Raw genomic sequence first — 12,501 nt, 5'->3', positions numbered from 1 at the left:
GGAAAAATCACTACAGACACCACAGAAATACAAAGAGTTATTAGAGAATACTATGAAAAATTATATGCAAAGAAACTGGATAACCCAGAAGAAAAGGACAACTTTTTAGAAAGATGCAACCTTCCAAGGCTGACCCAGAAAGAAACAGAAAGTCCAAACAGACCAATTACCAGCAATGAAATTGAACTGGTAATCAAAAAACTACCTAAGAACAAAACCTGTGGACCAGATGGCTTCACTGCTGAATTTTATCAAACTTTTATTGAAGACCTAATACCCGTCCTCCTTAAAGTTTTCCAAAGAGTAGAAGAAGAGGGAATACTTCCAAACTCATTCTATGAGGCAAGTATCACTCTAATACCAAAACCAGGCAAAGACCCCATGAAAAAAGAAAATTGCAGCCCAATATCCCTGATGAACATAGTTGCAAAAATACTCAACGAAATATTAGCAAACCAGATTCAAAAATACATCAAAAAGATCATCCATCATGATCAAGTAGGATTCGTCCCAGGGATGCACGGATGGTACAACATTCAAAAATCCATCAACATCATCCACCACATCAACAAAAGGAAGGAAAAAAAACCACATGATCCTCTCATAGATGCTGAAAAAGCATTTGACAAAATTCAACATCCATTCATGATAAAAACTCTCAATAAAATGGGTATAGAGGGCTAGTATCTCAACATAATAAAGGCCATATATGACAAACCCACAGCCAACATCATACTTAACAGCAAGAAGCTGAAAGCTTTTCCTTTAAGATCGGGGACAAGACAGGGATGCCCACTCTCCCCACTTCTATTCAACATAGTTCTGGAGGTCCTAGCCATGGCAATCAGACAACACAAAGAAATAAAAGGCATCCAGATTGGCAAGGAAGAAGTTAAACTGTCCCTGTTTGCAGATGACATAATATTGTACATAAAAAACCCTAAAGAATCCACTCCAAAACTACTAGATCTAATATCTGAATTTAGCAAAGTTGCAGGATACAAAATTAATACACTGAAATCTGTGGCATCCCTGTGGAGTCCAAATGAACTCATGGGACTACATCAAACTAAAAAGTTTCTCTATGGACACCATAAATAGAACAAAAAGACATCCTATAGTATGGGAGAGTATATTTGTAAATGACATTTCCGACAAGGGGTTATCATCCAAAATATATAAAGAACTCACATGCCTCAACACCCAAAAAGCAAATAACCCAATCAAAAAATAGGTAGAGGATATGAAGAGAGTTCTCCAAAGAAGAAATTCAGATAGCCAACATACACATTAAAAGATGCTCCACATCATTAATCATCAGGGAAATGCAAGTTAAAACCACAATGACATATCACCTCACACCAGTAAGGATGGCCAACATCAAAAAGACTAAGAACAATAAATGCTGTTGAGTTTGCAGAGAAAGGGGAACCCTCCTACACTGCTGGTGGGAATGTAAGCTAGTTCAACCATTGTGGAAAGCAATATGGATATTCCTCAAAAAACTAAAAATAGAAACACCATTTGACCCAGGAATCCAACTCCTTGGAATTTACCCAAAGAATACAACTTCTCGGATTCAAAAAGACATATGCACCCCTGTTTATCACAGTGCTATTTACAATAGCCAAGATATGGAAGCAACCTAAGTGTCCATCAGTAGATGAATGGATAAAGAAGATGTGGTACATATTCACAATGGAATATTCTTCAGCCATAGGAAAGAAACAAATCCTACCATTTACAACAACATGGGTGGAGCTGGAGGATATTATGCTCAGTGAAATAATGCAGATGGAGAAAGACAAGTGCCAAATAATTTCCCTCATTTGTGGAGTGTAACAATGGAGCAAAACTGACTGAACAAAATAGGAGCAGACTCACAGACTCCAAGAAGGGACTAGTGGTTACCAAAGGGGAGGGGTGTGGGAGAGAGGGGTGTGGGAAGGAGGGAGAAGGGGATAGAGGAGTATTATGTTTAGTACACATGGTGTGGGGGAATCAAGTGGAAAACTAGCACAGAGAAGGCAAGTAGTGAATCTGTGGCATGTTACTACACTGACAGACAGTGACTGCATCGGGGTATGGGTGGGGACTTGATAATATGAGTAAATGTAGTAACCACATTGTTTTTTCATGTGAAACCTTCATGAGAGTGTATATCAATCATACCTTAATAAAATAAAACAGGAATTAAAAGTGTAAAGAAAAAAAAGAAATTAATCTCAACTAAAAGACCAATCTTTCTGGTTCTTCATAGCTGTAATTTATGTCTCTTCAGAGAGAGTCTTAAGTGTCTTTGGGGTTGTAATGATCATTCTGGACAAAGAGGAGCTTGTTCAGACACTCAAGACCCTGGGCCAATACTGTTAATGACTTCATACCATTTCATCTTCTTTCCACTTCTGTGGATTACCCGACAGCTTTAATGATAATTCTAGCCAGCTCCTGATGCTCCTCTCTGCAGTCAGGGGAAGGTCAGCTATTTTTTGATCCCTATGGGAGAGAGACAGCTCCTCAATCAGTACCCTAAAATAGCTGGTCATTCTCAGCTGCTGGGCTGGAGTCCCTCCAGGGAAGAGAGAGGGAATACAAATCCACTGACTGGGTGTGAGAAGCCACCACAGCGTGGACTAGAAGCCGCTTCTCAAGAAGACTCTGCCTAATCAAAAATTTGTATTTTTTTTTTTTAACTGAGAAGCTGTTTGTCTGCCATCTTTTAATTTCTTCTTTAAAGTGACACCAGTGAACTGAGAATGAGACTAAACATTGCCATCTTCTTCGGGGCTCTCTTTGGTGCTCTGGGAGCTCTACTCTTTTTGGTGTCTTTTGGATCCGATTATTGGCTTCTTGTGACTGAAGTGGGGAAGTGTTCAGGTGAACAGCAGGTGCGTCTCCTCTTCCAAATGCTGATATACTTGGTAGTGATGAGGATGGCCTTTTGTATCTTTTTGAAATCAGCGAATAGTAGTGGAGTGTCTATTTCTTCACTGAACAGATATGTAACGAAGTGCTTATCATTATTTGGGATAAAGTACATTGCTTTAAAAATTTCCTGGATGTTATCGTTTAAATTGTGTTCCTTGTGTTGATGGCAAGTTCCTTCATTTGTGTTCTGTGCAGATAGAGAACATCACTTTCCACCATGAAGGATTCTTCTGGAGATGCTGGTTTAATGGGATTGTGGAAGACAATCATTCCAATATCTGGAAGTTCTGGTACAGTAAGTGCAGTTTAGCTTTAATTTTTCCCATTGTCTTTAAAATAAAAATAGCAACTTCTTACTTAGTACATGTCACTTATAAGATAGGAATATATTCTTAATTGTAGACTCTTGATAAGATGTCTTCAAAAGGTTCATGAAGTGCTTCCTTTTCAGTAAGTAGACATGGCTATAGGAAAGGTTATTTTTACTTTCCAACATAAAATAGGAGTTTGAATATTTATGGGAAAACTGAATTACTGTTTCCTTGCTCATGTTTTAAAAATACTGACCCTAACAAACAAAACAGATGTTATCTATAGTATTTTTTTGAGTGTCTGTTATTGCTATGTTGCAAATAAATGTTTTTATTTTTATTTTTTGGCTGTAAACCCTTGAAATCACAAGTTTAAAAATCCAGATATTGAGAACTGTTATTTTATATTTGTGGCTTCAAAGTTAAAATAAATTTTGTTTTATAATGAAACCTAATTAACAGCAGTCACAGATGAAAGCTGCCTCTATTTGGCTTTGACCAAGTTTGTGGGCAATATCAAGAAATGCCTTGCTTTTTATGTCTGCATTCTCCTAGAAACTTAAAAGTTCTTTTTTGAAGTAGAATAGCTTCTTAAAAATATGATCTTTGAAAATTAATTCATTAAAAATAGCTAGCCTTTATTGTATCCAACAATGAAAGAACTGTTTATTATTCTAAAGCTTATTATGGGTTGAAAGCAAAGTATGGTATTTACATAGTAGTCAAGTTTATGGAATGAACAATGAAATATGAGATGGGAAGACTTAAGCAAGCTGGCAGCAAGTTGGCCTATGTAAAAGGAACAACGTAATGATGAAATGGCATCTTGAGAGGAATATTTGATAGACCCACTAGTCACTTTGGGGAAGAGAATAAGCATACACTCTGCCAATGAAAATTATTTAGACTTTGGTAAGGTGGCCTAAGTCAGACTGTGCAAGAGGCAGATTTTGCCAAGGACTTAGAGAAAGTAAGACTATTTCACTCCTCCTTAAAGGGTACACCAAGAAATCTTCATTTTCAAACCACATAAGTGTTTAAGTTTGTATTATCTATCATTTCCACTTTTCCCCCCAAAATAGAATATAGAACACATAGTATATTAATTGGAATGATCAAGGTTAAATATAAGTTTATTATATTTTTTAAAACAATTATTTTTTGAACCTTATGTGTGTTAGGCGTCATGTTAGGAACTGGAGAATATGGTTGTGAAAATAAATGAAATGTGGTGCCTTCAATTTTAAGGTGATTCTATGCATTGAATTATGACATGACCTGGACATTTTAGATGGATCCACTTTCCAGATCCCCTGAAATTCTCAATGAATGTTTTAGGATGACTTCCCCCTCATCAAATAATTCCCTGAATTTGTTCATCTAGTCTGCAGTTTTATTCAGCATGTGTACCCCCAGATCCCATATTTCTCTTCTATTAGGAAGGACTTGTCACTCAATTTCTCGGTAACAAATACCATGGTTTTGGTTTCCTTCCTAGCCAATCAGCCACCATCCAAGAACTGCACACATGCTTACCTGTCGCCATACCCCTTCCTGAGAGGCGAGCACAATTCGACCTCCTATGACTCTGCAGTTAGTAAGTACTTCTGTCCTCAGAATGCGTCTGAGGGGGGACTAGTCTTTCTGAAACATGCCCACCGCAAAATTGTTGTAGGCAATTAAAAATAATTTAACTCCATAATTTCAACATTTTCTTTGATGTCAATGTGTTATATGTGAAAGAGTAGGATGTGATTTTAAACATAACATTTATAATTCTAACAGAATATACTATTTTGGTCTAAAAGTAAAGCCATTGTAATTTACTTGCCACTTGTAAAGATGTTTTAAAAGTGTCTTTTCTGATATGGAAATGGTGATGTTCATTAGGAAGAACTACTTCTTAAGGGTTTAACTGGCCTACAACTAGTCTTACAATTGAAAATAAGATACACCCTGCTTTTAAAACATATTTTACAAATTGTTACACACAAGGTTATGATTATGCTGATATAGTCCTACAAAATGACTGAATTTTGTTATGTGTGATATCCAGGGTAGAAAGCTAGTCAGGTGTCATTAACTGGGAATCATGGTTACCTAGCCTCTTTTATGTTTTCATACTATTTGTTCTATAAAAAGTGTGTAAACTTAGTTTCTCTGGAAAGTTCATAACATAGAGTATGTAAATCTAGTTGTATAGGAAGTACGTAAATTCAGGATATCAATTTTATTCTGTTAATTTATGAAGTTTTTAATAAAGGGTGTTTGTTTAACCTAATCTTAAAACTAAGGGTTGATACATAATTTACAAGGTTGTAAACAGAGCTAAAAATACTTATTTTTCAGAGAGAATATCTAATATATTTAATGTTAAGAATAAACTTACACTAGTCAGGATTCTCCAGAGAATTAATAGGAAATATATGAGAGAGAGAGAGAGCATGAGAAATTGATCGAGGGTGTGATTTTGAGGATTTGGTCTAGGCTACTGTGGAGGCTGCAAGTCTGAAATCTGCAGGGCAAGGTGGCGGACTGGTGATTCACATAAGATTTGATATTGCAGCCTTGAATCTGAAGGCTGGAAACTCTGGTAGGATTTTGCTTCTTCTTTAGGAAACCCAAGTCTTTGCTCTTAAGGCTTTCAACTGATCGGAGGAGGCCACCTCCATTATGGAGGATATCTGTTTCACGTATAGTCTACCGATTATAAATAAAGATCCCATCTGAAAAGTTCTTTTATGGCAACATTTAGGAAAGTGTATGACCATATGGCTGGGCACCACAGTTAAATCAGGTTGACACATAAGATTAACCATCACAGAACTGAACAAATCTTTCTATCATTTGTCTGGGTTTTTTTTTTTATCTTTATGTAAAATATGTATTTTACAGATTTTGTTTTCAGTTTGCCAAAGTATGTAGCATTTGTTTTTATCACATGATCAACATGACATTTTATGGAGCAGGTGTGGGGTCTAGGTAGGAAAAGGGGTGAACTAATGCACAATGAGGCTTGTCCACCACGGTTGCTTACCATGCTCAAAAGGACTGTCACAGTTGGCCTTGAAACCGTGTGTGGTGTGGATGCTTCTTCCATCAAAAAGTGCATGAGGCATTTCATCCCCATTTGTCAAAACTTCTTGCGCCGTGTGTGATGTGGACTTTCTCACTGATAAGAAAAGAGATGGCACTAGGAAAGAGTAGGATAAACTACTTTATACACAATGTTACAAACTAAGGTATCTCTTCCCCAACCTTCTTGGTTAGGAACTAAGAAATAGTACAGGGTTGACTTACCACAACATTAGGTATTTGCATTAATGTTAGTGTTGTTGTTGATCTGCATTTGTTGAAGTCCCATGATGAGATAGGTATTATAGTCACTATGTTTTAAAATGAGTCTACATATTTGAAAAGTCTGCACCCCACAGAGATAGTGAAGAACTTGAAAAACACGGGAACATAATATATACATAATAATGATTATGGAGGTGGATAGTAAATTCATGTCAGAAAAATTATACTGCAATTACACTTAGAATTATTATGTGGCACTGTATATAATTATCATGTCATTTTTGGGATCCAGTGACAAAACCATATTCCAATTTGTTTTAATTCTTAAACCCCTCCCTGGCACATATTTTGTAACTCCTTGTTCACTTTAATCAACTTCATGAAACATGAAGTAAAATGACTGAGATGGGAAGAGGTATGTCCTACACCAGAAACAGCATATACACATTTTGTTTATCCTCATAATACTGTACTGTAATATCTGAAGTATAGTTGGGTGATTTTTGCAAAATTGTTTCCTTTTTCCAAGGGAAGGGCATAGATTTCATTGAAAGGATGTTACCTGACTCCAAAGGCACTCTTTGGCTTCATGTAGCTACATGATTACCAGACATGATACATTTGCCAGTTTATCCTGGGTAAATTCAAAGTACTGTTTATAAAATCTGATGTATTATGGCCTGGGAAATTATTGGTAAAATGGTTTTGTATTCTCCTGAGTTTTTACAGGTATAGCTAGCCAATACTGAAATCAGTGAAATTAATAGTGGTGTATAATTTTTCTGGAAAGACTATTTGAGAACCGTTGGATATACTGATGAAATTATTCGATTTCCTCACGTGGAGACAGAGGCTCTGAGAAAACATGTGACTCTTCATACAGCCTATCATTGGCAGAACGAATGCAAAGGTTCCCATCTTTGGAGTTTCTTTATATATAATCTTACAAACTACAGTGAATAGAAAGGCTAATTTTAGTGCTTACTGTTAAGTCTTTTAAAGTATAAGACTTTTAGTTGGATCTTAACAACAAAAAAGCTTCAACTTATACTGTTTTTTTCCTACCTTTTTATCTGATCCTGACCTATGTATATAGTCAGGTCTAATTCAGTGTTTCCTTTAGCTTTTTAGCCCCAAATACACATTCTAAATTTCACTTACCCTCAAATCTAGTTATTTGAATGGTTACTCAAGCCTAGAAAATGTTTTGAGGCAAGAGTGTATACTTTAAAAACCTCTTAAACAATTCCATTACTATTTGATATCTGGGAGAATTTAGATTTTCTAGTTTGTTTCATGCTTAAACTAAATCACAGTTCATCTGTTTGGCATCATTTGGTAATGCTGTATAGAACATGGATTAATTTTCAAGATAATTCAATCCCTGATTGAATTAATCATTTCTTTTTGGTATACTCTTAGCCTTTGACCACACCTACATCAAAGTGCTCATTATGAAGAACCTCAGTTTTTCTTTACCTCAGTTTCTTCTTTATTTAGTGAAACTCCCTAAAGGCACAGGATGTAACCTACTCGTATTTATATCCTTGGAACTTAGTATGTGCCTGGCACTTAATAAATATTTAAATATTTCCATAGAATGATTTAATGAGAGAGTTATGGTAGGTATTTCAGCAATAAATTTTAATTTTAATTTTTCCAAGTAGAAAATTTTCAAAACTTAATTCTATATACCTGGCCTTCTTCTTAAGCAGAACATATTTAATATAATTTCTTCTTCCGTGGTAAGTTGGAACAAACACATGCCAACACAGGATAGCCACCACGACCTTCTTTGAGTTCCTCTGAATCATTATTTGTCCTCTGGTCTGAGGTCCTTCATAGGTGCCACCCCTCCTCCCCAAATGCTCTTCCTTTGTTCCCAAGACCTCCTTTCTTCACTTCTCAGAGGATAAGCATCTGAGTTAGTTCAGACTTCAGTTTTCTAAGGAAGCTTTCCTTGTAAGCCCTACCCAGCTAGTACCTGCATTAGATTTCCCTTTAAAAACTCTTTCTTTAATTTGATAATTCATAGCACAGAAAATTTCATTTTAATTTTTTACTTGGGTAATTATTTTGTTCATATATTCCATCCCCAATTCCACCCAGGCTCTATGGCAGAGAAGACTTACATATTGAGTTCACAATTGTGTCCACCATAAACTGAATGCTGCATAAATATTCTTTGAAAGTCTCCATTACTATAGTATAGTATATTGATACCCTAAGTAACTATTGATGTGTGTAGGAATTCTTTAAACCTTTACTAAATGGACCAAGCTTATTACCCTTTCAATTTTTTTCATACTTTTTGTAAATTTTAGGTCTTCAACATTGTTTTTACGTGCCAGCTGTCCTTTGCTTTTATTGTCAATGTTTGCTTATTTAGTATTCTTCTCTTGTCTTTTCTTCCTTCACTCTTATAAAAATATGTAGGGTGAAGTAAATTATATAAGACTAGAAGCCGAAAGGAGGCAGCTAGGCAAGGTATTTGTGATGCATTAAGTTGCAAGAAACAAAACAAAGAGTAGCTAAAGAATCAGGGCTTTTTTCCTTCCACAATGAGAAGGTCAGAAGCAGCTGCCAAGCTGATGCTGTCTGGGACTTTCAGCCTTTCCTCCCACCACCATCCTTGGCAGGTGGACAGTCACCGTCAAGCCCTCTCATATTCAGAAGATCAGAGTGTCCCTAGGATTCCCCCGCATATGTCTGCCAATGTCTTCCTCGTCAGAATTGTATCGTGTGGCCTCTGTCAGGCTGGGACATGGAGTTGTTGACTTTCTAGTCACTGTTGTGGAGAAAGAGAAGGGAGAAAGTCTGGGGTTGCTAATGAAATCACCTGAAGGGTCTTCCCCAGAGACAAGCATCATCATCTTACTGGAAAGCCATCAGGGTCTGAACAAGGGCGGGAGACCAAAATGAGAAGGGAATAATGGATGTGAGTGCTATTTAAAGAGCTAATATGTAAAACTTAGTAGCCAAGCAGAAGGAAGCTGAAGGAACCTAGGAGGAGGAAGACATCTCCTTTTGAATAAGGTATGACTCAGTTTAAACAATACACAATGTAAGGCAGCATGGTCACTGCCTTCCAAGTAATATATATTTTAATGTATTTCTTTCCAGTTCTTCTTATATGCATATTGTACATAGTTTAAATTATTATAAATACAAATGCATATCTTGATCTTCTGTTTTAAGTTAGCACGTATTTCTCTATGTCTTTACCTAATAGTTTCTCAAATTGTAAATGATTTGCTGCTTCCACATGAAAAATAATTTTCTGCATGTAACATTTTTCATAATTTGTATTAATTCTTCACATTATACTTACAGAAGTGTGAATGGTGAATCAAAACTTAGCAATATGTGTTCCTGGTTGTTATTGTGATGTAGGCCAAAGTGCTTGCCAACCAGTCCTGAGTTGTGAGTGATTTCAACTAAGAAAATTTGTTAAGGAAGACAGAAATGTGAGAATTAGGAGGAAGGAGTATGGTTTGAAGTGGAAGATCAGGATTCAGTTTGGATTAGGCATATTAAAATCAGGTGGATGGTGGAACACCAGTTTAAAATAATTCAGCAAGTAGCTTGACATTCAAAACTGACTTTCCTGAAAGGCACTGATTAGCACCGCAGATCCTGATGAAGAGTTGCCGAGGTGGTTTTGATACCAGATATGATCTTTAAGAAAAAAATCATAGGGGAGATGATGACAAATTATCAAATATACTTAGGAGGAGAAGGAAAGCAGCAGAGACAGTCTGAGAAAGGAGAGAAAGAAGCATTGAGAAGCAAGCTGACAAGCAGGCTGGGGTGTTGTCAAAGGGGCCAGTGATGAAGAGTCTGGGGAAGGAGGTGACAGTCATCAGTGACAAATACAGAGCCAATGAGAAGCAGAAGGGGACAGGAAGAAGCTGGACAACAAGCTGATAATGCAAAAGTTCTGTTAACCCCTGATCACTCCCTCTCCATCAAGGGCTCAGCTAGAGAGGCCTGCAAAGGTAGTTCTTGCCAGGCACCTCCTTCTAACCCCAAACCCACACACCCTGCTGGTTTGGCCTGAGACTTCCAGACCTTCTGTGCCGCATCCCACTCCTGCTTAACCCCCCATTCCCTCGGATTGGACGAGGGCCCTGCCCTCTCTTTTTGACAAGGCCCTTCCTCTCCCAGGAGACCATTCCATTTTTGAGCACATTCTGTCACTGAACTGTCCCCTTAAGAGCCAAGCCCTACCCTAGGCTTCTTCTGTCTTCTCTTCTCCCAGGAGGAGAGGTCAGAAAGCAGCAGTCCTTGTGAGCCGGCAGAGTAGCAGAATGACGGGAATGTGAAACCTCCGCCTGGAACACTCAGGGAGGGAGAACCGGGAGCTAGACCTTTGCCACAGCCAACACGTGAACTGAAATAACAACCAAAAGAGCACAGCACGGCAGAGCACAAAATCTTTTCAGAAAGAGTCACATAGACCATTCTGCTTTACCACACAAGGTGAAATAAAATGTGAAAACGAATGGCATTATAGTCGAGAGTTTTAAATAGCATAGAAATGAATTAAAGTTTGAAACTAAAGGAAATTCTTAAGTGTCTGAGGTGATGTATCAACATGGCACAGGTGTCTCATTTCACCGGGACGGCCTCCTGCCTCCAGGTCAGTTAGTGCTGCTGTAGCTCGTTCTTATTTACCAAATTTTTCATGTTTGGTTATAGTGAATCTAGACATTGTCTTAAATTTACCAGATAGTTTTAAATAATTTTTTCCCCACTCAGTTTTAGTTGTACAGAAAAATATGGACACTGCAAAGTTTCATGGAAAATACAATTCATTTTTTTTTGGTCAGATATTTAGAAATATGTTAACACCACTTCATTTCCTGCAGTTCATTCAGACGTGGGGGTCACAGAGCCATGGCCACAAACGTAGCTTGATATCACAGAGTGGCTGCAGCTCCTCATGGTGGCCAGCTTTCACCTGAGCCCCAGGCAAGGCTCCCTCGCCTCCAGCTTCGACGGCTGCTCACTGGGTGGCCCGCTCAGTGTTCAGATCATGAGGACACGGTCGACTTTTCAGTCCCAGGGGCTAAGAGCCAAGCTGTAATTAAAAATCACTTTTTCAGAGGGTGTTATTTTGTGTTCTCTACAATTTATTCATGGGCATCTAAGGACTAGTTGGCAGTTTATGTCATATATCCCTTCAATAATTGGGGCAATTGCTTTCTGTAAACAAGACTGAGTGGTTATTTACAAGGCCGTGGCTTGACTTCCCTTCATGGGGGACAGGCTCCAGCCTCAATAGAGGCTTCTGGTGATATCTATGAAAATGTCAGCCACACTCAGGAGTGGAAATCTAATGACAGCAGACCTCTTAGTGTTCTAGACTAGGCTTTCTGAACCTCCACAGTATTGACATTTTGGGCTGGTGAATTCTTTGCTGTGGGACTGTCTTGTGCATTGTAAATATTTAGCAGCATCCCTGGCCTGCACCTACCAGACGCCAGGAACACCCCTTAACTGTGACAGCAAAAAGCATCTCCAGATATTACCAAACGCCCTGGAGTGGATGGACACAAAATCACTCTGAGAACCACTGGGACTTTTGAGACATTCATTCCCAACACTTTTGACCCAGGCCCCAGGCTCATCTTCAGAATTATACTCATACTGCCTATGCTTTGTGCCCAGCCTCAATTCTGGGTCCAAACACACATAAGTATGGTTAGTTTCCTTCTTTTTTTTTTTAATAATTATTTTTTATTGAAGGGTAGTTGACACACAGTATTACATTACATGAGTTTCAAGTGTACAACACAGTGGTAGAACATTTATATACATAATTCTAGGTTCCAGCTATCACCCTACCAGGCTGTTACAATATCTTGACTATATTCCTTATGCTATACCTTACATCCCGGTTACTAATTTATTTTACCATTGGAAGTCTGTCCTTTTTTTTTTTTTTTTTTTTTTTTTT

At 37.7% G+C, this 12,501-nt stretch overlaps 1 protein-coding gene across 2 annotated transcripts in view; it reads left to right on the top strand.

The window, feature by feature from the left end:
- The window catches only part of TMEM182 (transmembrane protein 182), an 80,517-nt gene that overhangs the window by 18,432 nt on the left and 49,584 nt on the right, over positions 1-12,501 (top strand). The window contains exons 1-3 of one of the 2 annotated variants that reach the window (XM_036907414.2): positions 2,585-2,888; positions 3,124-3,223; positions 4,738-4,836. In XM_036907414.2, the coding sequence (XP_036763309.2) occupies positions 2,757-2,888; positions 3,124-3,223; positions 4,738-4,836 (331 nt within the window). In that variant the 5' untranslated portion in view covers positions 2,585-2,756. Of the gene's footprint in view, positions 1-2,584; positions 2,889-3,123; positions 3,224-4,737; positions 4,837-12,501 lie in introns of those variants that run through there. The other variant, XM_036907415.2, reaches the window with a different exon arrangement.

The sequence above is a fragment of the Manis pentadactyla genome, chromosome 2 (genome assembly GCF_030020395.1).
Source record: "Manis pentadactyla isolate mManPen7 chromosome 2, mManPen7.hap1, whole genome shotgun sequence".
Taxonomy (NCBI): Eukaryota; Metazoa; Chordata; class Mammalia; order Pholidota; family Manidae; genus Manis; species Manis pentadactyla.
The sequence above is the reverse complement of the archived record's forward strand: the minus strand, read 5'-3'. Positions and strand labels throughout refer to the sequence as shown.